Source organism: Peromyscus maniculatus, chromosome 20, assembly GCF_049852395.1.
Source record: "Peromyscus maniculatus bairdii isolate BWxNUB_F1_BW_parent chromosome 20, HU_Pman_BW_mat_3.1, whole genome shotgun sequence".
Taxonomy (NCBI): Eukaryota; Metazoa; Chordata; class Mammalia; order Rodentia; family Cricetidae; genus Peromyscus; species Peromyscus maniculatus.
This window is the reverse complement of record NC_134871.1, coordinates 29,460,554-29,482,159: the sequence shown is the minus strand read 5'-3', so window position 1 is coordinate 29,482,159 and position 21,606 is coordinate 29,460,554. Positions and strand designations below refer to the sequence as shown.

The 21,606-nt window shown below is 39.6% G+C and overlaps 1 protein-coding gene across 5 annotated transcripts in view; it reads left to right on the top strand.

The window, feature by feature from the left end:
* Cpq (carboxypeptidase Q) overlaps positions 1–21,606 on the top strand; it is a 429,601-nt gene that overhangs the window by 78,443 nt on the left and 329,552 nt on the right. For all 5 annotated transcript variants that reach the window (XM_042264686.2, XM_076555949.1, XM_076555948.1 and 2 more), the window contains one exon: positions 11,661–12,114. In XM_042264686.2, coding sequence (XP_042120620.2) covers positions 11,682–12,114 — 433 coding nt within the window. In that variant the 5' untranslated portion in view covers positions 11,661–11,681. Of the gene's footprint in view, positions 1–11,660; positions 12,115–21,606 lie in introns of those variants that run through there.

The window sequence follows — 21,606 nt, the reverse complement described above, 5'->3', positions numbered from 1 at the left end:
CAACACTGAAAACCAGTAAGCATACAGCAACACCTTAGCATCTCCTTGTGGAGGTTCCAACAGGGCCACACATTGCCTGGCCTGCGTGACTTTCTGGAACCTTGGTTCAAGCTGCTATGAATCCCTCACTCTGGCATCTTTGATGCCCATAAAACCAGTTCCATATGGAGATGCTATGGATGTTACTGTTTTGTTAACAAGCTCAAGATGGAGTCTAGTCTCCTAAGACCATAGTTGTATTTGGTCCTGTACTATTGCTTCCTGGTAGGAAGACTTGCAATTGCTAAAAAGGTTTTTTTAATTTTAATTTTTATTTTATTGTTGTTGTTCTTAAGCTCTTTCAATAGCATCCTCAGGTTATGTTCTTTCCTTTCCAATGAAGTTGCATTTCACAAGCTGAAGTCTTCAAAGGGTGAGTCTTACACTTAAATGGTCATCATCTCCTGTTTCCTGGTGGAGAGCAGAGGTTTTACTTCAATGGTGTTAGTCTTTTTTAACAACTGTAGCTGCTTTCTTAGCACCCAACTTGTGTGCACCTTTAAACTTTCTGTCCTCAACCTCCAGTTGCATATTTTTCCTATCTTTCTGTTCCACTTGTTCTCTTATACTCTAGGCCTGGATATGAGCAGTGAGCAGGAAACATGATGTAGCCTTGAATGCTATCCTGTCTTTAGATTTCCTGTATCAAACAAGTATGTTCATTACTTTTAAATTCAGATTGATTTAATAAACCCTATCCTCCCCAGGATGCTACAGTCATGGTTTTTCATTTCTGAAATATAAACTCTAACTAATATAGGAGGAAAATTTGTTCAAGTATAGTAATGGTATATGCAGAGGTCTGACTAGGGCACATGGAAGCATATTTTGTGAATCATAGCTAGCTCAGATTTTAGAAGTCTAGCAGAGATTCCCAGGGAGGACAAAAGCTCAAGTGAATGTCTTGAAAGTTTAAAGAGGTGAATAGGAGTTCTAGGACAGATGATTAGCAAAGGAAAAGTGTTCAGGCCATAGGATCAGCATATGTTATGGTTTTGAGACATAAGAAATAATGGCACCTTAGAGGTACTTTGAATAGTTATCTTTGCTGATTCATAAAAACATAGGGAGAAGATGGACAAGTGATGAGCCTGGTGAAGGAAACTGATGTGCCAGGCTGGATATTTTATCTAGAAGGCAGAAGGGGGTCTTCTGAAAGATGTGGAAAGAGGAGGGAGAAAATCGAATTACATAATGGCTGCTGTAGCAGAGTAAATGGGAGGAAAGGAAGATGGAGATGGTTGTGATAGTTCAGATTAAGGTAAAGTGTTAAGGTGTTAAGGCTGCTTAGAAATTAAATGTCATGATGCTTAGTGATTAGATGGCTGCAGAGTTGAAAAGACAGAGGGGCCTAGAACAGTTCCACATACTGGAATGGCAGAAATACCATACTTCTAGAATAGGACTCAGAGAGGAGAGGACACTAGAGGGAAGGTTATCAAGAAGCATGTGGATCTGTTGAGCTTGAGATGCCTCTGGGGTGTCCACACTAAAGGAACTCCTTAACCTATATGTGAGCTCAAGCAAGCAATGGCAAGTAAAGCCTTGGAGGGAAAGACATCTGAAGATGTTAGAGTTTGTGGTGGGGTAAGGAGGCCAAGGGGTAAGCATTGTAAAATTTAAAGGACTGACAGTTCTAGGGGGAAAACCTCTGGGAAGACAGCAGAGACTGAGGAAGAAGAGTATGTGAGAAGAAGGAGGCTGGCAGCCCTGTTGGACAGGGGTCTCAGTTATGACACAGACAGAAATGTGCTCATTGGATTTAGGAGCAAAGACATTCTTAATCACCTTAGTAAGTTCAGTTTCAATTGGCTTGTGGGAGAAAGCACTAAATCAGTAGATTGAGTGATGACTTAAAATGTGAACCATTGAGAGTGTGATCTAAGGTGACTTAGGGAAGTGTGATTGGTGTTAAATATTTAAGAAAATCCATAATAAATTATTAGAGCAGAAAGGTAACCCTCATTTTATATGTAACATATAAAGAAACGCTTCAGATGAATTGTTAAAACTCACAGGTGTAAAGAGAGATAGCCAGACCAAGTCTCAGGTTTTCCAACTCCCTTTGTAGAAGAAACTCTGAATATACTCAAGCAGGCGCAAACACATATTGATCTGAGAAAAGTAATTGTTAGAGTGATGAATCCGAGCCATGTACAGAAGTAAGAATGCTTGCCTGATGAGTGTGTTAGGTTATTCTATAAATATTTACTGACAGATACTGTGTATTTGGTTGTGTGTAAAAACAAAACACATTCCTTGAGGGAAACATGTTGAATGAATTTTTGTTTGTTTGTTTTTCAAGACAGGGTTTCTCTGTGTAACTGCTCTGGCTGTCCTGGAACTCGCTCTATAGACTAGGCTAGCCTTTAACTCACAGAGATCCGCCTGTCTCTGTCTCCCAAGTGCTGGGATTAAAGGTGTTTGCCACCACTGTCTGGCTTTTTTTTTTTTTCATTAATTTTTATATAAGTGAAATACTATCACTAAGTATTTTTTTGTCTAGCATGGTGACAGACATGAAACATGGAACAGTAGCATGAGGTGTTCAGCAACCAGCTATACCTAAGAGTTAGAGACTGGTAAGCTGCACCAACTTCTTCCAGCAAGAATTGATACAATATCACTTTGGGCAGAGAGAACAATATAAGCAAAATCAGAGATGCATAAAGATACAAGCTGCGGCAAACAGCCTGCTGGGTCTGCCGCATAGGGACTTATGAAGACAGCAGGTTGTATTCACAGATGTGTGTTGCTTAAGCAAAAATACTTCCACCTAGGTTACTTTTGAAGAAGAGGATTGTTTTCATAGTTCTAGAGAACAGAAGTCTAAGATCTGGATACTGACATATAGTATCTGGTGAGGGTATCTGCTTTCAAGAATGGATTTAGTTGTATCTTCCAGAGTGGATGAGTATGGTGTCCTCACATGGTGGAATACACAGAACAAGATATCACTGCTTTCACCTTTGAGCCATTTAGTAGGGGTTCTAAATATCATTTAATAATATCAGAGCCCTTGTGTCTTCATCATTTTCCCAAAGCAACACTTCATAATACTGTTGCATTGAAGATAGCATTTCAACATGAATTTGGGAGAGGACACCACTATTCAAATAATAACAGAAAATATAACTGTGACATTGAGTAGCAAATAGTGAGAAATGTGGTTTTTTTGTTTTTGTTTTTGTTTTTGTTTTTGTTTTTTTTTTTTTGGTTTGGTTTTTTTCGAGACAGGGTTTCTCCGTGTCGTTTTGGTGCCTGTAGATCTTGCTCTGTAGACCAAGCTGGCCTGGAACTCAGAGATCCACCTGTCTCTGCCTCCCTAGTGCTGGAATTAAAGGCGTGTGCCACCACTACCCAGCTTAGGGGGAAATGTGTTTTAAACCTAAGAGTGATTTGAATTGTATTTAATGTAAATCTTGCAGCAAAACAGCAGTCCAGCTGGAAAATATACTAAATGCAAGATGGTGAGATAGGGTGGGGCACAGTTCAATACAAGATAGTGAATTTCTGAACTGGTGAACTGAGGGTGAGTGGAAAGAAGGAGGGTTAGTCAAGAAAGAGAGCGAGGGGTAACTTCAGCCAAGTATTCACTTCTTCTCCCTGATGGAGAGAAGAGTCCAGTGTTGTTCCTAATGCAGTGACTAGCAGTGGGACTAGACTAGGATAGGAAATAGAAGAGAAGGTTTGGAGTCAAAGAATCTGTGTCTGGCGCTGGATGTTTAGAGTTTTCTGAGCACTGGGGAAGCTTTGCAGACCATATGTGAGAAATTGAGTTGTGGAACTGTGTTAGTGGACCAGAAGAGCATAAAACTGAAGTGACAGTGGCTGAGATAAATGGGGTATCTTTTCTCAAGTAAAAGGAATGGTAGTGGTTTTGCTGTTGAGTGATGGAGGATGAGTTCTCCTGGACGTGTTCCTGTGGTTATAAAATAGAGATGTAGCATCTATGACCCCTTCCTGATTGAGTCATAAGACTTCCTCTGGCTAGAAGATCAACTGGAAGGGGGAAGAAGAGGATTGCTTAATTCAGTTCCCCTATATCATTAGTTCTCCATCTCATGAAACACAATGACTCTTAAAAAGCAATTGCAAACCTTGCTTTAGTTTCCTGAACATTGTATTTGATCTATGTATATTTTCAGATAATCAATGTGTTATCATGGCTGCAGTATACAAGAGAGATTAAAGGACTGTGATTTATAATGATGTATTTTTTAAATGTGAGTTCTGAGGCATGGCTACAGTAGAAAAGAAGAATGAAATAGTTTCTGTGATAAGTGATGACAGTGGCAGAGGCACCCGGGGCGTGACAGCAGTGTTTCTGTGCTGCACATGGCATGGGTGCTGGTGTTCCAGCAGCTCTTAGTAAAGGTTTGAATAAAACAGTATAATAATTATTTCTTGAAAAGATACTTGCAGTATAGCTGTACAAAAATGACTTTGTATTCCTATGTCTAAAAGAGTTACATTCAAGGCCCTGATAACTGGTGTTAAAACTGCCAAGTGTGGTGGTGCATTCCTATAATTTCAGATTTTAGGAAGTTAAGACAGGAGTGGGGGGTTGTGTGAGTTCAAGGCTAGCCTCTGTACCATAGTGAGTATTAGGCCACCTAGGGATGTGTAGGAAGACCTTGCCTCAAAATCAAATGGCACAAAAACAAAAACAGTTATAATATAGGAGTGTCTTTCCTATAGAGATTGTCATCCTTATAGCAGTACGTATATATCCTGTTAAGATTCTTACAGCTATATTACAATTTAAATGATTGCCCTCCACAATATACATACTCAAAATGCTTCCTGTGCATAGCATCATCCATATGGAGACTAACTAGCTTGAATAACTGAGCTAGACACTTTGTACTCCTAGCCTACCTGAGGTTCAGTTCAGCTACTAAAGAAAGAAAGAACACCGAATATGTAGTTCAGTGTTCACCGTTAGTAGTGGGAATTTGAATCATTCTTGTTTTTTGATCCTTTTTCAAATTGTGGTGCAATGTTATGGCATAGAGTAAGGTCTTGATTTGACTAAATAAGTAACTAGAGAGCAAGCTACAGGAATCGTAAGATCAATATTAATTAAGCTTTGAGTTTAATACAGACAAATTTCTTCCTTAAGATGACTAAAGATAACCACCCTAAATCCAGGGGGTTCCCAGGAATTGTGAAGTGAATCTTTGTGGGCCAGCATCTGTGGGAGGATTTAGCATTTCTGGTCTTTTTTTTTTTTTTTTTAATCTGACCCCTGTTCTTGATTAAAGACTTAGAGTTGTATTTATAGCAGTGAATCCTGATCACCAATAAAAGATTTAGGGGAAATGCTTACATTTTATATAACTACTACATTCAGGTTTTAGAAGACAAAGTAACTGATACAATAAAAATGAATAAAACCCAGAAGACTCTAAATCTCACTCCCATCTTTCAGCACACCCCATTGCCTCTGTGTCTTTCTCCATCTTGCTGGTCTATTCATTCTGGAATTTTTATCAGAGCCAGAGACATTTTCAAACAATGAATTTTCAGGAAAAATGTTTAGAAATGGAAGCAAAGGATTATGCTTTCTTTCCTCAAAATATAAGTCTATTATTAGGATATAATTCAGAGTATGAGAAATGTTACTTTGGGTTTCAGGTTTAAGTAGAAAAGAAAGAAATGACATCTTAAAGTTCTGTTTTTGTGAAAGAGACTGTAGCTATAGATTATGAAGGCAATATATGCAAAATGCAAAACAAATTTTTCTAAAATAGTGCACCAAAGTTACCTGTTACTATATGTGTGTATATGTACATGTGTGTGCATGTTTAAACTTTCTTAATTCAAAGACACAATACAGCATGAGTTTTAAAAATAGTTGTTTAACATTTTGAAGGATATTCCATTTACTATTTCTATAGTTTGAATTCAAGAAAAGGAACATGATTTCAACCCTCTTTGTGTAAGAATAAAGAACATTTAAAATGTGCAGCTTAAGTTTAGGCATTTTAAGTAGTTCTATAATTGCATGAAAGAATGCTGGGTCATTTTTTCTCAGTTAGGTTATTAGTATTTGGGGGATTTTAAATGGAAGAAAGTCTTGAGTTTCTTTGAAAATGAATTCCTGACTAATGCATTGTCTACTTGTACATTTTTTCTCTCTCTCTGAGAAATTTATAGAATAACCGATAGGTAATAAGTAAGTCTCTTTTGAGACTTTGGGATATTTTATATGTTGCCCATGTCCTGACATGGTCCTGTGTGCATTCTTGTACTCAGGACAGGTGTGCTAGAGATCTCTCCCTGGCTTCATGTCCTGACATGGTCCTGTGTGCATTCTCTGTACTCAGGACAGGTGTGCTGGAGATCTTTCCTGGCTTCATGTCCTGACATGGTCCTGTGTGCATTCTTGTACTCAGGACAGGTGTGCTGGAGATCTCTCCCTGGCTTCATGTCCTGACATGGTCCTGTGTGCATTCTCTGTACTCAGGACAGGTGTGCTGGAGATCTTTCCTGGCTTCATGTCCTGACATGGTCCTGTGTGCATTCTTGTACTCAGGACAGGTGTGCTGGAGATCTTTCCCTGGCTTCACGTCCTGACATGGTCCTGTGTGCATTCTCTGTACTCAGGACATGTGTGCTAGAGATCTCTCCCTGGCTTCATGTCCTGACATGGTCCTGTGTGCATTCTCTGTACTCAGGACAGGTGTGCTGGAGATCTTTCCCTGGCTTCACGGTGGTGGATGAAGAGTCAGCATTTGTTGCCCACAAGCTGTTGTCAGGGCCTCCAAGATACTTAGCTACATCTGTTTGTAGCTTCACACAGTGATGTTTCCTTGGGGGATACTTTTGCCTTGCTTCTGCTGTGTCTTCCATGTTTTCCTGGGGATACTTCCATCCTGCTTCTGCTGTGTCATCCCTGTTTTCCTGGGGATACTTCTTTCTGCTTCTGCTGTGTCATCCCTGTTTTCCTGGGGATACTTCTTTCTTCTTCTGCTGTGTCATCCCTTTTTTCCTGGGGATACTTCTTCCTGTTGCTGCTGTGTCTTCCATGTTTTTTCCCACTTACCCACCTACTTACCACTTTCTTTGTTGTGTCTGGCTACATTTTGTTAAGCTTCCCTCCCTTTGCATGTTCGTTTCCTATTGAATGTCAGTTCCACCTTCTCCAGGTGCCCATCAAGAAGCTCCTGCTTCCCTTGTATCCCAGTTTAAGCACTGTATGCCATAGGCCCAACTGCCCTCTTTGACCTAGACTTTGTGACTACCTCAGTTGCAGGGCTTTTCCTTTCTGTCTCTTCTGATGCTTGGCAGTTCTTTGGTACTATCTCATATATTTAGTCTCTAGCTTAAAATGGCTCAATAAACTTTTGTCAAATGAATTGACAAAAAAGTTAGGACCTAAAATGAAAGAAAAGTCCATTTCCAGTTGAATAAAGAGAAAATAAAATGTTTCAGTCAAGAAATAGTATTTGTCTTTGTTCTTAACATAGAATTTTTTTTCCCTTTGTGGATTCCAAAGAAATACCACTGCAGCTTGCTTGATTTCACCAATCCTTCTGCCCCTGCCCAGGGTCATTGTACTGAGAAGAGATGGATGTGCAGTCCTTCATGTCTGCAGAGCCTATTGTGAGCCTTTGCAACTTGAGTACCCATGCTCTGTGGGCCGTTAGAAGAGCGGGCTTCAATGTTGTGCCACTCATGTCTTGATCTAAGTCTCTCTTTTCTTGGCACCCAAATGACATATATTTACCATTCATAGGATAAAGTTGTGCATTTTGATTTTTCTAAGATTAGCCCTGATCTTTTAGAGTTGTTCTGTGGTACAGTGCTAATAGTAAAAGATTTGGTGAGGGGCCAAATGGGACCCTAACAACAACAACAAAAAGATTTGATAAGAATATTATTTTCTCCTCTATTGCCATTTCTCCTCTATTTGCCAGTGAAAACTCTGGCAAAGAAGCTTAATAGAAAGGATTTGTTTTGATTGTTTGAGGTTAAATCCATTATGGCAGAAAAGCCAAAGTCTCAGGAGTTTGAAGTAGCTGGTCATGCCACAGTCACAATCAGACACAGAATGAGGCATGCCGCTGCTGCTAAACCTCCTTCTCCATAATAATCCAGGACTGCAGCCAGAGAATTAGTGAACCCTATCTGAAAAATATAGTCTGGTGAAATATTTTCATTATTTTTATTGTTTAACAAAATTTAACCTTTAAAGGTGTGCATAGGTATTGTGATTATGGAAACAAACAAAAAAACATGCATATAAACAATTATAAGAAAGAAAAGCAGCCACAATGCAGAGTTGCCATACTTTTCACAATTCTTAAGTATTATAGCAAGTTTTTATTTCTAGAGCTTGTTTGTGAAGGAGGGAAGGCCACTCTCATACTCTAAGGAAGCTAATACCTAGAGAGATATGAAAAGGTACAGAGTGATTACATAGGATCTAGCAATTGAAGGTGTAGTGCTACCATTTATCCTACTTTGTTTTGAGGGTGGAGAGACAAATTTATACACAAACATAGAAGCCAACATCAGTTATGATGGAAGCACAGATGATGTAAACAGCTTGGGGGTTTGGTTGGATAGGGCTCCATGTTATTTTTAAAACATTCTCACTGAAGAGTGAGTGGAGGTATTTTGCAGGAGAATGGAAGTAAGGTGAGGAGAAGAAAGTTGCAATATAAGAGAATGAATTTAAGTATTGACCCTAAGTCCTGAAATATTGGGAATTTGAAGAATAGTGTAAAACTGAATGGAGCTATAGCATTGTTGACCTTAATACTACATTAAGTATTAAAGACAAATAAATGAAGTTAATCATGTATTTTAAGTAATCCAGCATATCTGGAATACTTTTGTTCTCACATTTACATCTTTAAAATCAAAGTAGTTGTATACTTTTAAACCTGCAAAATAAAACTATTTCAGCTTGGACTAGCTACATTTCAAATACTGCATGTCTACAAGATTAGAAATATATGTATAAGGGCAAGAAGAGGTAGAAGAAGAGGAGGAGGGAGGAAGAGCAAGACAGACAGATAAGGAGAGAGATGAAGGGATGAAAAAAGGCAATTTAAAGAGGTTGTTGGTGCCATTTTTAAAATTTATTATTTGTCAGTTGAATTTGAAATGTATCTGTATAACACTTTATGTTTCCAAGATGTGTGGTATAGGACTAGCTTTCAGGTTTTGAATGCTTTGCAGACCAATATCTTTGTAAAATGAGGCAACAACGAATTATATAAAGGTAAGGAAATAAAAAACACTTTTTTGTTAGATTTGAAAAACCTTGTCTTTGTCTCTTTTGTGCTTTGTAACACAATACCATAGACTATGCAATTAGTAATAAACAGAAATTTATAGGCTCACTGATTTGGAGGCTAGAAAATCTGATAAAGTGTTTTTGTTGTTGTTTAACAACATAATACAAGGTGATGTGGCAGAAGGACATGAGAGACTGTGAGGAGAAGGTTATAAAGAGTCTACTCCTGTGACAAAACATCAGTTCATTCAGGGGGGTGCTGTGGATATTGCTCTATATGAATAAAACACTGATGGCCAGTGACCAGGCAGGAAGTAGGTTGCCAGGCAGGAAGTAGGTGGGACAAGGAGAGAGGAGAATTCTGGGAAGCAGAAGGCTGAGGAGGGAGACACTGCAGCCACTGCCAGGACATGTAAAGACTCTGGTAAGCCACCAGCCATGTGGCAAGGTATAGATTTATAAAAATGGGTTAATTTAAGATAAAAGAACAGTTAGCAAGAAGCCTGCCACGGCCATACAGTTTATAAGTGATATAAGCGTCTGAGTGATTATTTTATAAGTGGATTGTGGGACTGCGGGGCTTGGGGAACCTGGAGAGAAGCCCTCCAGCAACAGGGGGGTTAATTAAGTAGGACTTCAAGACCTAAACTTAAAGGTCTCACTACCCAATAACTCTACTGATGCCAATTAAACATTGATATGTCTCTTGGAAGGGCCAGTCAAGCCACAAGTTATGCACAATTTAAAAGGTGTCTAGCCGGGCGTTGGTGGCACACACCTTTAATCCCAGCACTCGGTAGGCAGAGCCTGGGGTGGATCTCTGTGAGTTCGAGGCCAGCCTGGGCTACCGAGTGAACTCCAGGAAAGGCACAAAGCTATACAGAGAAACCCTGTCTCGAAGAAAACCAAAAAATAAATAAACAAATAAATAAATAAATAAATAAATAAAATAGAAATAAATAAATAAATAAATAAATAAATAAATAAATAAATAAATAAATAAAAGGTGTCTAACTCGATATTATCCAAACTTTCCACCATGATACCAATTCTGTTTGAGCTGTGTGGTGTGGAAGCCACTAGTCACATGTGCCTACTAAGTACTTGAAAAATGCCTTGAATGACTTGGAACTAAATTTTAAATTGTATTTAATGTTAATTAAGTTAAAATGAGCCCATGGGACTGTTGGCTCCTACACTGAGCTGCACTAGGTACACTCATTCTCAGTCTCCATGTTACTCTGTGGACCCGAACTCCTTGAAGTGCTAAGTGAGCAGCACCGTTTAGCACAGTGCTAAGAACTGGAAAAACTTTATGTATTCCCAGCTTCTTAGTCTGTCTGTGTTAATGCACTTTATTTGTAAAGGTCATGAGAGTGTGCCTCCAGAAGTGAGGCCACTAGGAGAATTAAATGTAATAACAAGAGCAATGTACTGAGGACAATGCCCAATACATAGCAATTATTACAAAAATGTGTTATGTTGTTTTTATTACTATCATGTCAGTGATGGGTCTCACAGAGCTAAAGACTAACAAATCTCACTCTTTGTTTCTGCATTTGTTTTAGTTCTCTGCTTCTAAAAGCATATCACAGTTCCTGGAATATAGCTGAATAAATATTGTTGAAAAGAATCAGGTATTTTTAGTGGAAATAGGATTAGGAAATGTACTGAGAAAAAAATGACATCTGAGATGACCTCAAAGGTCAAGTTGTTCAGGTAAAGAAGAAAGCTCATTTGGGCAGAGGGGAGATGCACCCCAAGCTGCATAGTGCTCCACTAAGAGGGAAGATGGACCTCCAGTTGAGTAGTGCTCCACTAAGAGGGAAGATGGACCTCCAGTTGAGTAGTGCTCCACTAAGAGGGAAGATGGACCTCCAGTTGAGTAGTGCTCCACTAAGAGGGAAGATGGACCTCCAGTTGAGTAGTGCTCCATTAAGAGGGAAGATGGACCTTCAGTTGAGTAGTGCTCCATTAAGAGGGAAGATGGACCTCCAGTTGAGTAGTGCTCCATTAAGAGGGAGGGGTAGGCAGCATCATTTTTACCATGCTTCTTCCCTTCCTCCTCCCTCCCTCTCTCTGTCTCTCTCTGTATGTCTGTCTATCTGTCTATCTATCTGTCTGTCTGTCCTTTAGTAATGAGTGATTCTATAGGTTTGATACACACCACTCTATTAATAAAGCCAATTGTTGTTCTTCAACTTGTCTATTCCTAGGAACTATATTGTTTGAATATGATGGGGAACGTCGGATGATGGTTGGAAAAGGCAGAGGAATGCTGCTTGAAAAGCAGGCCATGGATTATGGGCGGATAGATACCTGTGAGGTTCTTTTTTCCTAAAACATGTTTCTTACTTATTTCTCTCAGGAAGAAGAACAACTGGAAATAATGAAGTCCCTTTTCTTCATGTTTGTTGGTGTTGCTCACCTTTTATCCCTGAACTCTGGAAAAGCTATATACAAGAATGACATTTCTCAGAGAACATTTCAAGAAATAAAAAATGAAATAGCCAGCTATGAAGATGTTGCTAAAGCAATTATCAACCTTGCTGTTTATGGTAAATACCAGAACCGGTCCTATGAGCGTTTGGGATTTCTAGTTGATACTGTTGGGCCCAGACTGAGTGGCTCTAAGAACCTAGAGAAAGCCATCCAAATCATGTACCAAAACCTACAGCAAGATGGTCTGGAGAATGTCCACCTGGAGCCAGTCAAAGTACCCCACTGGGAAAGGGAAGAAGAATCTGCAGTGATGCTGCTGCCTAGAATTCACAAGATGGCTATTTTGGGTCTTGGCAGCAGCATTGGGACTCCCCCAGGAGGTACTCTTTGTTTTTTCAATTGGCTATCCTCTTTAATCTAGTCCTGCTTCTCTCCTTCTTTCCCCCTCTTTACCTTGTTTTGACACATAGATTTCATGTAAGCTAGGCTAGTATTGAATCCACTATGTACCCAAGGGTGACCTCCTGAGGGCTGGGGTCACAGGTGTGTCCCCACACCTGCTTTCTGTGCTGCTGAGGCTTCATGCTTGCCGAGCAAGCACTCTTCTAACTGTGCTACACCCATGGTTCCACTCTCTTATAATCTTAACACGTCCACTGGCACAACTGATTACGATATGCATGATTTATACTGTGAGAAAATGTAACCATTTTTGATTTGATTTCTTAGTGAATTCTCAACTCATTGTTTTACTTCCATCTTCCTTCTTTTTTTCCCTATTTCTTCCATTCTCTTAAGAAAGAAACTATGATGGGTGACTTTTTAAATAAGGTATTATCAACTCTCAGGCTTCAGCTTTACCCAGCCCTTATAATGCCTGGACATGGATATATAGCCAGTTAGCAGTCACCTACCAGTAAAACTTGAATGTTATTTATGGATTAATTTCCTGTGGCAGAGAAAGTATTTTGTATTCTTTTGAGTTTCTCTTATGCCAAGACCAAGCAGAAACATAGCTTATTTGAAAAAGATTCATCTACTATAAATAATATCTATCCATTAGAAACATAGTGTAATGATTTTTAGCATATTCACAGACTTGTTCAATTCGAGAACATTTGGACTGTAGAACATAATCTGAATGTTGAGCATGTAATCCCTCTCTCCCCTAGACCTCATAACGAGAGCTGCTGCATTTATCCTTCTAGTCCCACTCACCAAGACCCAGGAAGCCACTAATCTGCTTTTTGTATTTGTGAATTTTCTCATTCTGAACACCTCACATGGATGGAATAATGCACTCTATGGTCTTTGTGACTGGCATTTTTTATTCAACCTTGAGAAAATCAGGTTAATTATTAGGTCTTATCTGCAGTATTCTGTGAGGCTGGATCAACTCAGCTAGCAGCCTTGAAGCTGTTCTTGATGCTGGGTCAGCTGGGCCATCTGTTTTATTGATGTCTGGTCCCCTTGCTCTGAAAATACATAAGCTTTTAAAGCTAATACACATATCTGTATTAATACAAGTATAGACTCTGCATTGTACTCAAGTCAGTCAAAGATGATTTTTTTTGTTATGTGTTTGAGCAGGTAAAATATACATCATGTGTCTTGTAGTTCTTCGAGGTTTATTTTTTTATGTTTATAGTTATGATTTTCAGGGAATCTTCCCTGATTAAACATGATCCATATCAACCTGGAGCAAATCTATAGCCTCTCAGCTCCTGTGAAAATAAAAGCATAACCTCTTCCCCAAGGTAACATATCATTTGGCTTCCATTTTGAAGTCATTTAAAAAATATATAGGTTGGTTTAATGCAGCAGTTTTCTTAATCTAGTGTCTCTTAGCAGTCAAAGAATTTAAAGACAAACAATAACATATAGGATTCAGACTCTCTGTGTATTTTCCATCTTTATGCGGCTTTTTTCTTTTATATTATTTTATTCCCTTTTTAAGGAATTTACTTTATTATTTTAAAACTATATATATAGAGAAAGAGAAAATAAAAGTGATAAAAACATATATGACTGTTTTTATCACTTTTCTTTTCTCTCCCAAGCCTTTGTACATTTTTAAACATACTGTAACCCATTTAGAGGTTTTTTCCCCCTCTGGATCTGTCTGTATTGAGCATCTTTATTGTTTTTTTTAATCACATGAGATGAATCTTAAACTGTTATGTCAGCCACCACCAGTGTAGTTTAGCTTAGTGCACAGTGTAACATGAATTGCTAAATAGTCTTATTAACAAAAACCCAGAGCCAGATACTGGGGTGAAAGCTGAAAGATCAGAGGGATAGAACAAGCCAGCCACAAGTTCTTACTGCTAGAAAACCCTCAGGCCAAGAGACCTACTTCCTGTATACTCAAGCTTTATATGCCTTTCTGTGCCCTAGCATCTTACTTCCTCTCTCTGCCCACCTACATCACTTCCTCTTTTTGCTCACCTCTATCACTTCCTGTCTGTCTGTATAGACCTCCAGACCTCTATGGTTAACTAGTGCTGGGATTAAAGTTGTGTGCCATCACGCCTGGCTCTATTCCCATTGTGGCCTTGAACTCACAGAGATCCAGATGGATCTCTGCCTCCCAAATACTAGGATTAAAAGCATGTACTACCACTGCCTGACCTCTATGTTTAATATAGTGGTTGGCTTTTTCCTCTGATCCCCAGGCAAGCTTTATTTGTTAGAGCACAAATGAAATATCACCACAGCATGGCAGTGATGCATGGTGGCTGGTGGCTAGTGGCTAGCTCTTCCCACAGGCAGCTGTGGGATACCCATCTCTGTGGTGGTATTGTGTTCCCCAAAATATTGTGTACCTTAATAAACTTATCTGGGATCAGAGAACAGAAAAGCCACTAGTTAGGCAGTGATAGCACACGCCTTTAATCCTAGCATTCCAGAGACAGAAATCCCTCTGGATCTCGGTGAGTTCAAGGCCACATTGGAAACAGCCAGGCATGGTGACTCATGCCTTTAATCCCAGGAAGCCAGCCTTTAATCCCAGAGAGTGGTGGTAGAAAGCAGAAAGATATATAAGGCATGAGGACGAGAAACTAGAAGCATTTGGCTGGTTAAGCATTCAAGCTTTCGAGTAGTAATTCAGCTGAGACCCATTCCGGATGAGGACTCAGAAGCTTCCAGTCTGAGGAAACAAGACCAGCTGGGAAGTTGACCAGGTGAGGTTAGCTGTGGCTTGTTCTGTCTCTGTGATCTACCAGCGTGGACCCCAATAACTGGCCTCGGGTTTGATTTTATCAATAAGAACTTTTAAGATTCCTGCTACACATCTCAGTACTGCAGCTGGCATGAGAGACACAAGACTACAAAGCCACACTTGGCTCTGTTTTTGTCTGTTTAGAACATTTTTTTAAACTATCGTAGGTTTTAAGTGGCTGTAGGTGCCAGACATTTGGATGTCATTTGCAGGTAGACTTTTCTGTCCCATCTGCCAGTTCCCAAATAACCAACACAGAGACAATATTAATTATAAATGATTGGCTCAGGCTTGTTACTAACTTTTACACTTGAAATTAACCCATATTTCTTATCCACTCTTTGCAATGTGGCAGTACCTTCTTTCATCTTACACCTCCCATTTCCTCTCTGTGTCTCACTGGCAACTTTTCTGACTCTACCCTTCTTCCCAGCACTCTTTCCACCCCCCAAATCCTGCCTAGCTATTAGCCAATCCGCTTTTTACTAACAATGAGAGCAAGACATATTTAGAGTGTACAAAGATTTTTCCACAGCAGAGGCATTTTACACCCAGCACTTCTTATTTGTTGCTGAGGCAATAACTAGTTTACTAACAAGATCCTACCATTAGCTAATTAGTTATTTGCACCTGTCCTTTTCTTCTTTCTTGTTCTCGTAGAAATAGCATTGTCTCAGATGGTGGAGGAGCATAATCTCTGATATCTAGGCACACTGGTATCAGTGCTCTGGAGAGTGTATTCATGGGTACTTTGAATTTGGAAGTAAGAAATCAGCTGGTAGATCTGAGTGAAAAGTGTCAGAGTTTGCATATTTGACTGGTTATTATGTAGATTTACTCACATTATCTTTGGGTAGATGTTAGGCCACATTCTGATAACACCATCTTGCCAAATACCAGTGCTAATCTGAGACAGACTTTTCACTGTGGCCATGCCTTCCTAAGGGTTTTCTTTCTTCATCTCCACTAGTCTATTTCTGCTCCTATTTTTCAGGCATACCGATTTAGTCCTGATTAATCTGTAAGAATAGGATAATACTACAATCTGTTCTTCTGGGAAAGTTAAGAAGCATGGGTCAGAAAGTCTGGAAAGCAATGGCTGGATTGTATGCTGAACTTTCTGCATTCCTTTTACAGGAACATGAAGTAGCTTTGTATATTCTCTGCACCTTCATACTGTCATACTAATATGGCTCAGGAAGTCAAAGCAATGAACAAAATCACTATTGAATTTGATTACATCAGAATCACGAAGTTATATTTATGGCCAGTGAGACAGCTCAATAGGTAGAGGCCCCTAGGAACAGCCTGAACACCTTAGCTCCATCCCTGGGTGCCACAAGATTGCAGGAGAAAATAAAACTACAGAGTTGTTTTCTGACCCAGGAAACTTGGTGGTTTTTTCAGAGACCTGGGAGCTAAAGAGCTGATTGTATAGATTCCATTTTGGGTTAAATTGCCTGGGAACCAGGAATGCTGAAAATAAGAAAAATTGATGTCTCATCTGAATCAGTCAGTGTTGATTCAATATTTCTCTGCTCTTTTATCCATTCAGGCCCTCAGATGTTGCATGATGCTAGTCCAAATTGTTCAGTTCAAATGCTAATCTTTTCTGGGAACATCTTCACTAACACACACAGAAGTAATGTTCAGTCTGCTCTCTGGGCATTCAGTGGCCTCGTCAAGTTGAAAAGATACAAATTCTTAATCATTTCAATTGCTAGATAGATGGCAAAGCTAGATAGGTCACTTTTGAACTGTAGGGAGAGATGGCGTGGGTGACAGTGGTGGCGTGGGTGATGACAATGATGGCATAAGTGACAGGTGAATGGAAGGCAGTGTATGAATAGGATGAAAACCTAGGACAGGGTCAGATGGGTCACAGTTGGGGAAATTTTCTACACATTTACAAATAAAATCATTTCCAGAGAGCATCTCCTTGACTGTATGACAAATGTGTGGGGAAAGAGAAAGACCTGAGAGGGTCCAGATTTTAAGGGGCCAATAGTTTGGATTTGGCCTCAGAAATGGAGGAGCATATAAGTTAAAATAATAATTAATATCTTCTGGATATAATAGGTGAAATTAAAAGAATCAAAGACTATAAAGTGTTTTAAGTTTGAGTTACTAGAGAAATGAAGTGATACTCTAGAAAGTGGAAGACTGAGGAAGAAACTGGCTGGAGACAGAAAGTGATGACTATAGGTTTAGACACACTGACATGCTGAGGCTAATTTCATAGAAGGCAGTCACATCTTCTTACACAGTGACACCAAACGTCACAAAGTGTCAACAGTGAGCCACTCTGATTCTACCTGCTGGGAGTATCTTGTTTCCTTCAGTTTAATTCTACAAATCCATCAATGTCTTCCACCTGGTCTGTCAAACAAATGTACTGAGCTTGATAACAGTAAGGGCCGTCCAAGTTCTGTTTCCCCATTCTTGAAGACAGTACCAGTCAAGTGACAGGTTCAGCAGTGTGCTACTGCATTGACATTATTGTGTTCCCAAGACAGGGTCCGATGGTGGCGACACAGAGAGTCAGATGAGTAGCATGGTAAGCAATATGGGAACCAGGAGAAGTAGAGTGATTCTGCATGGTAATCACATAAGCTTTCAGAGACATGGCAATAAAGAAAGAAGGATTCACATATAACAAACTTTGTTGTTGTTGCTGGTTTGTTTGTTAGATAAGAAACAAGAAAAGCAAAGACAAATGAGTGTGAGCATGCAAGATGTACTTGTCTAATGATGACAAGCAGGTTTATATTGAGGAGAGATGAGTGGATAGCAACAAGCCCAAAAGGTACAAAAATAGACTATAAAACTACCAAGGCCATCACATATATTTCTAGAAACGATTTTTAGAGCAGGAAAGACAAGAGCAGTATTATATGGTAATTTAATCCAGAAATTTTAATAAAAGCACAGAGAACTAGGAACTAAGAGTTTTCAGTTTTAATCTTTAATAATATGACCAAGATCATTATAAAAATTCTCTGAACATCTTGAGTAAGTTTCTATGTTGTTTACTATTAATGATTCTGATTATCTGAGAATTTTCTTTTTTGGTAAATGTCTAGATTTTTAATTCTTGAAAAATCTAACAAATCAAATAATTCATATTCTGCTCACATAGACGTAAGTTGAATAGTTTCTAGACTTACCTTCATGGGAAAGTGTGGACCTCAGTGCCCACTAATAGACTTTTACAAACCATCTGTCTGCCTGTTAGGCTATCAGATTATGGTCCAAATGACTTTAAAGCTAACAGGCTTTTAGTTATAGAAAAAAATTATTTATGTTTTTATAAAGATATAGCTTGCTACATTGTCCTGCTTTTGAAACTTACATTTCAAGTACTTTTTTTGTGTGTGCTTAATTTGAGTGAAATTACTACAAAACATTCAGTGCTTTGTTTCTAAGACATTCTTAGAACAGGACAGTCATCCTCAGGCTGAAGTGTGGCTATATTTTTAATACCTAAAGCATCTATAAGAAAGCAGGCTGAACATACTACGATGAGCAAGCAAGTAAACAGCATGCCCCTATGGCCTCTGCATCAACTTTTGCCTCCAGGTTCCTGCCTTGTTTGAGTTCCAGTCCTGGCTTCCTCCAATGATGAACAGTGATACGGCAGTGTGATCCAAATAAAACATTTCCTTCACAACTTGCTTTTTTGGTCATGGTGTTTCGTTGAAACATTAGAAACCCTAACTAAGACAAGTTGGTACCAGGATTGTGGAGTATTGCTGTGACAGTGACCATGTTATTTTGTGGAGGATTGTGGAAGGACTTTGGAACTTTGTGCAAGAAAAACCAAGAAAAGTTCAATGCTCGGTGAGCTCTTCTGTAGGATCTTGGAAGAAGAATGTTAAGAGCAATGCATAAGGTGGAGGCCTGGCTTGCAAAGTTTCAGCTGGGAGTTTAAGCATTCTGTCAGGGCCATTGTTATTTTGAATAAAGATTCTGTGGTTCTCGGTAGCAAGGGCTGACAAATCAGCCATGATTAACAAGATCCCAGAACTACTAAATTGAAACCTTTTATTTGTTGGGATACTCGATTCTGGTCAACTGGAGCTGAGAAATTAGTGGTGATTAAGAAGAGACCAGCATCACTGAAGTAAAATCTTCTGGAAGTCTTTCCTGAAAATCAGCACGCAGAAGCTGTATTCCAGATGTGGCCAAGATTGTTCCTTGCACTGTCACCTGGACTTGGTAGTGCAAGAGTCATACAGGTGGCACTGGTTTGAAGGTATGAGGGGATCATGAAGAGCAGCTGAGGCCTGGCACTGTGAAGGGCCAGGAGAGGCCATTGGTGAAGGAAGGTGCAGCCTCAGCAGCAGGTGAAGGCCCAGGACTGGCAGGGTCATGCAAAGAAGTTGAGGCTTGGCACCATGAACTTAGCCTTTGAGAGGCTATTGGTGACAGTGAAACCCAGCTGCGGCAGAAGCCCCCAGCATTTGTCGATGTTAGTACAATGGGATGACCACCAAGAACAGCAGCAGCAGTGGAGCCAGCCAGAGCTTAGAAGACAAGCTGTGTGTGCTCCAGGGGACAGAGCTGGAGAAATGACCCACGCCCCTTGGAGGAGCAGAGGAGATCGTGAGTGAATCGCAGATAGTTGGATGTTGATTTATTTATACTGTAGGAGTTTGGTTTTGCTTTGTTCAGATTGTGACTGTGCCCTGGTTCTTCCTGTTGGAAAAAGTGCTTAATTTGTTTTTGATTTTACAGGAGTCCACAGTTGAGAGGCTGAATTTTTTAAAGAAACTATACATTTTAAAAGACACTGGATTCTTTTAAAAAAGAGACTGAATTGTAAAGTGTTTGTATTTGTAAAGGCTTTTGAAATTGTGGGACTTTTTAAATTAATTAAATCTATTTATTTATTTCTTACTTATTTTACATCCCAACCACAATTTAGCCCCCCTCCTCTGCTCTCACTTCCTCTTCCCACCTCCCCTCTGCCTGCCCCAATCCCCCTTTTCTAGTCATTTTTTTTCCATACTCTTCCCCTCCATCCACCCCACTCCTGGTCTCTCATATTCCCACCCTTACCTGTCCCAGTCCACCCACAAGATCTCTTCTATTTCCCCTTCCCAGGGAGATCTGAGCATCTCCCCGTCTTAAGCCCTCCTTGTTACCTAGTCTCTCTGGGTCTGTGGATTGTAGCATGGTTATTCTTTACTTTACAGCTAATACCTACTTATAAGTGAGTACATACCATCTTTGTCTTTCTGTGTCCAGGTTACCTCACTAGATATTTTTCTAGTTCTATCCATTTGCCTTCAAATTTCCTCATGTCATAGTTTTTAACAGCTGTGTAATACTCCATTTTGTAAATGTACTACATTTTCTTTGTCCATTCTTCAGTTGAGGGACATCTAGGTTATTTCCAGGTTCTGACTATTACAAATAAAGCTGCTATGAACATAAGTTGAGCAAGTGTCCTTGTGGTATTATTGAGCATCATTTGGGTATATGCCTAAGAGTGGTAAAGCTGGGTCTTGAGGTAGATTGATTCCCGATTTTCTGAGAAACCGCCATACTGATTTCCAGAGTGGCTGTACAAGTTTGCACTCCCACCAGCAGTACAGGAGTGTTCCTCTTACTCCACATCCTCTCCAGCATAAGCTGTCATCTGTGTTTTTGATCTTAGCCATTCTGACAGATGGACTCTCAGAGTTGTTTTGATTTGCATTTCTCTGATGGCTAAGGATGATGAACATTTAAGTGTTTTCAGGCATTTGAGAGTCTTCTGTTGAGAATTCTCTGTTTAATCTGTACCCCATTTTTTAATTGGATTAATTCTTTTTTTTTGATATCTAGTTTCTTGAGTTCTTTATATATTTTGGAGATCAGCCCACTGTTGGATGTGGAATTGGTGATCTTTTCTCATTCTGTAGCCTGTTGTTTTGTCCTATTGACTGTGTCCTTTGCCTTACAGCAGCTTTTCAGTTTCATGAAGTCCCATTTATTAATTGTTGATCTTAGTGTCTGTACCACTGGTGTCTTTTTCTGGAAGTTGTCTCCTGTGTCAATGTGTTCAAGGCTATTCCCCACTTTCTCTTCTATCAAGTTCAGTGTAACTGGATTTATGCTGAGGTTTTTGATCCACTTGGACTTGAGTTTTGTGCATGACAATAGATATGGATCTATTTGCATTCTTCTACAAGCAGACATCCAGTTATGCCAGAACTATTTGTTGAACATTGTTTACTTTTTTCATTTCGTAATTTTGGCTTCTTTGTTGAAAATCAGGTGTTCATAGGTGTGTGGAAAAATTGTGGGTCATTTAAAGTTTTATGTTTTAAATGTAAGATATTGGGGATAACATGTTTTTGTGTCAAATTGACAAGGAATGCGTTGTGCTGGTCAGTTTTATGTCAACTTGACACAAGCTAGAAGTTACTAGAGAGGAGGGAGCCTCATTTGAAAAAAATGCCACACTAAGATGGGGCTACATATAAGCAGGCCCGTAGGGTATTTTCTTAATTAGTAATTGATGGGGAGGACCCGGCCCATTGTGGTAGGACTGCCCCAGTCTGGTGGTCCTGGCTTCTGTTAGAAAGCAGGCTTCACAAGCCATGAGGAGCAAGCCAGGAAGCAGCACCCCTTTCTCGGCCTCTGCATTAGCTCCTGCTTC